The 2,505-nt window shown below is 34.7% G+C and overlaps 1 protein-coding gene across 1 annotated transcript; it reads left to right on the forward strand.

Moving 5' to 3' along the window:
- The first annotated feature begins 586 nt into the window (after window positions 1-586).
- LOC129803849 (uncharacterized) lies at window positions 587-2,181 on the forward strand. The gene is made up of 2 exons (XM_055850658.1): window positions 587-835; window positions 906-2,181. The coding sequence occupies exons 1-2, from the start codon at window positions 688-690 to the stop codon at window positions 1,835-1,837; spliced, it is 1,080 nt and encodes a 359-aa protein (XP_055706633.1). The 5' UTR covers window positions 587-687; the 3' UTR covers window positions 1,838-2,181.
- Window positions 2,182-2,505: the final 324 nt, after the last annotated feature.

The following is a 2,505-nucleotide window of genomic DNA, read 5'->3' on the forward strand; positions in this document are numbered from 1 at the left end:
TAGCAATTCTTATGACTGAAGCAATGTCGGTGTTCCATCACTCATTTTCCTTCAAGTAACATTCTATTCATCTTAAATAGTCTGTAAGACAATAAATTTGTGAAGAAAATTCATGGAACATACCATTTCCGAAAGAAAATGACATAGTTTTCGTGTAAATTATGGTCCCAAATAAAAATACAGGAAAAAATAAATTTTATCGTATATCAAATTAAAATTTAATGTTTTTTACAATATGCAATTGTATTTGCCATAGAAACTTGCTCCATTCTTCTAATTCAATATTTTACATCAATTTCGGTGAACAAAGTTATAGAAGCCCCAATAATTAATGATTATTGTGCGTCGTGGTGAATCTTTCATATTCCATCCTCCATAACAAGACATAAATCTTGAGTCAAGGTGTTTTGAGAATGCACGAATGATTGTCTCAATTCAATTTTCTTTCAAAAGACTTCTTTCTGCAAACCAGTCTTTTTTATGAATTTTAATATGTTCTGAAAGCTCTAAAAGTAATGGTGTTCAAGATTCTGATATAGTTTCTTGCTCATGTGATTAAAAAAATCACAAAAAGAAAGATCAAAACAAAAGGTAGTGTATGTTGTTAAAACGCCTTGAGTATGTGTAGAGAAAAAAATAGTGACAGCTACCGCCCGCCATTACAGTGATATCGCGAAAAGCTTGAAAATGCCGTTTCTAGTCGTAAAAACAATTGAGGACGGTATCCCTTGTGTTGCGGCATGTCCTGATACATGGGTGGAGGGCAGCAGTCTTTATTGGCCAAAGGAGTGTGTAAATATTGACAAAATCAGGAGCAACGATAAGATCAAGCCTCGTAAGTGAGAACATAACCTCAATTTCTTATGTCCCTGAAAATACACGAATCAATTTTTGCTTTATTTCAGAAAAATCTTGGATGAAGTTGAAATGTCAGGTAAAGATGAGAGATATCGCCTCCTTCGGAGAGGCTGTTCGATATGAAAAAGCTCTCAGTACTGTAGACACTGAAAATGAGGCGGAAATAGTGGAACACCGCAAGGGGAAGCAATCTACATGCTCTCTCGGACAAGGTACAGCGTCGCAAGATTTTAACTTTTTGGTCTCTAAAACTGAGGGATGCAATGCAGTGCACTTCTCGGAATCAGCAGAAGATCACTATGAGACGTCATTAGCAAATGAAACTGGTCCTGATCCAACTTCAATCAAAATTGTCGAGTGTCTAGAACCGGAGTACTTTCCTGAAAGAGCAGAAGAAGACATAGAATCAGGAAACGAAGCTCCAGTCGAACAAACTTTGTCGCAATGCGACAATTGTGCTGTGTTTCTTGAGGAACTTAACCAGATAAAAGATAATTTGAAATATCTTTCACTTTTGCCTGCGATTGATGTAAAGTTGGACAGACTGTTGGAAGAGCAGGAAAATCCAAAAGGGGGTATAAAGAGGAAGAATACACCAAAAATAGATATTTTTCCAATTGGAGATGAATCAGTTCTGGAGGATTTTGAGGCGCACCTTGCAAATAAGACTTACAGGGAGCAATTTGTTCATCAGATGTCATCCTTTGGAGGTACATCAGGCAATCGTGATGGTAATAAAATTGCATTCCGGCTAATTGATGAAATTTTCACAAGGGATTTATTAACTAACTACTCATGGACAGGCGCTAAGACCAAATATATTAAGAAACAATTTTCGACCTATACTCACTTTATTGAAGCATTTTATGATATAGTCAAGCTTGCTGATGAAAGATACTCCACCATCGAAAACGAGAAATTTTTCAAAGAAAAGATCCTCAAACATAGTTTGGCTAGATCCAAGCAGAAGAAAAAGTAAAATATTCAGAAGGTTCGACAAACGCTGATTAAAAATATTTGTTTATGAGCGATCAATATCTATAGCAAATATACAGTAAGGAAGCAAGATTTGTGAATTATTTCTTGTAAAGGAAACAATAATGTGTGAAGTTATAAGATTTTATTTTTGTTCGGGATATTAAAGCTAATCAATAAGAGTATGAAGTAATGGAAAAAAAATTATTTCGTTTGAACTATGAATTGAAAAAAGTTTGCATTTCAAATCCTGGATTCTGTACAAACTTTGTCTTTCACCAGTAACAAATTTAGTGGAATAAATATTTAAATGAGATGATCTTATTGGTTTTTCAAAGCAATCCCCACATTTTCTAATCTCTGTGCCATATATATTTATCTCTCCATTGAGCTTAGTTGCATTAATCATTTGAACAATTTTGTTGCCCTTTGTTAAAAACCATTTGTTTTTTAAATCATTTTTCAAAAACAAATCATGAGTAATCAGGACGCAATTGAATGATCCACTACAATCTGGAAGATCGTGATCCTGTGATATTTTTCCTTTCAAAATTGGATAGGTGATTTCTGGTACGCTTTCATTTTGTCGACGAGATTTTTCAATAATTCTCTTTGCTGCTTGTGTGAGTGGTTTGTGTCCACCCCTTACCATTTGAGTAATTTGATGGAGGT

The sequence above is a fragment of the Phlebotomus papatasi genome, chromosome 2, assembly GCF_024763615.1.
Source record: "Phlebotomus papatasi isolate M1 chromosome 2, Ppap_2.1, whole genome shotgun sequence".
NCBI lineage: Eukaryota > Metazoa > Arthropoda > Insecta > Diptera > Psychodidae > Phlebotomus > Phlebotomus papatasi.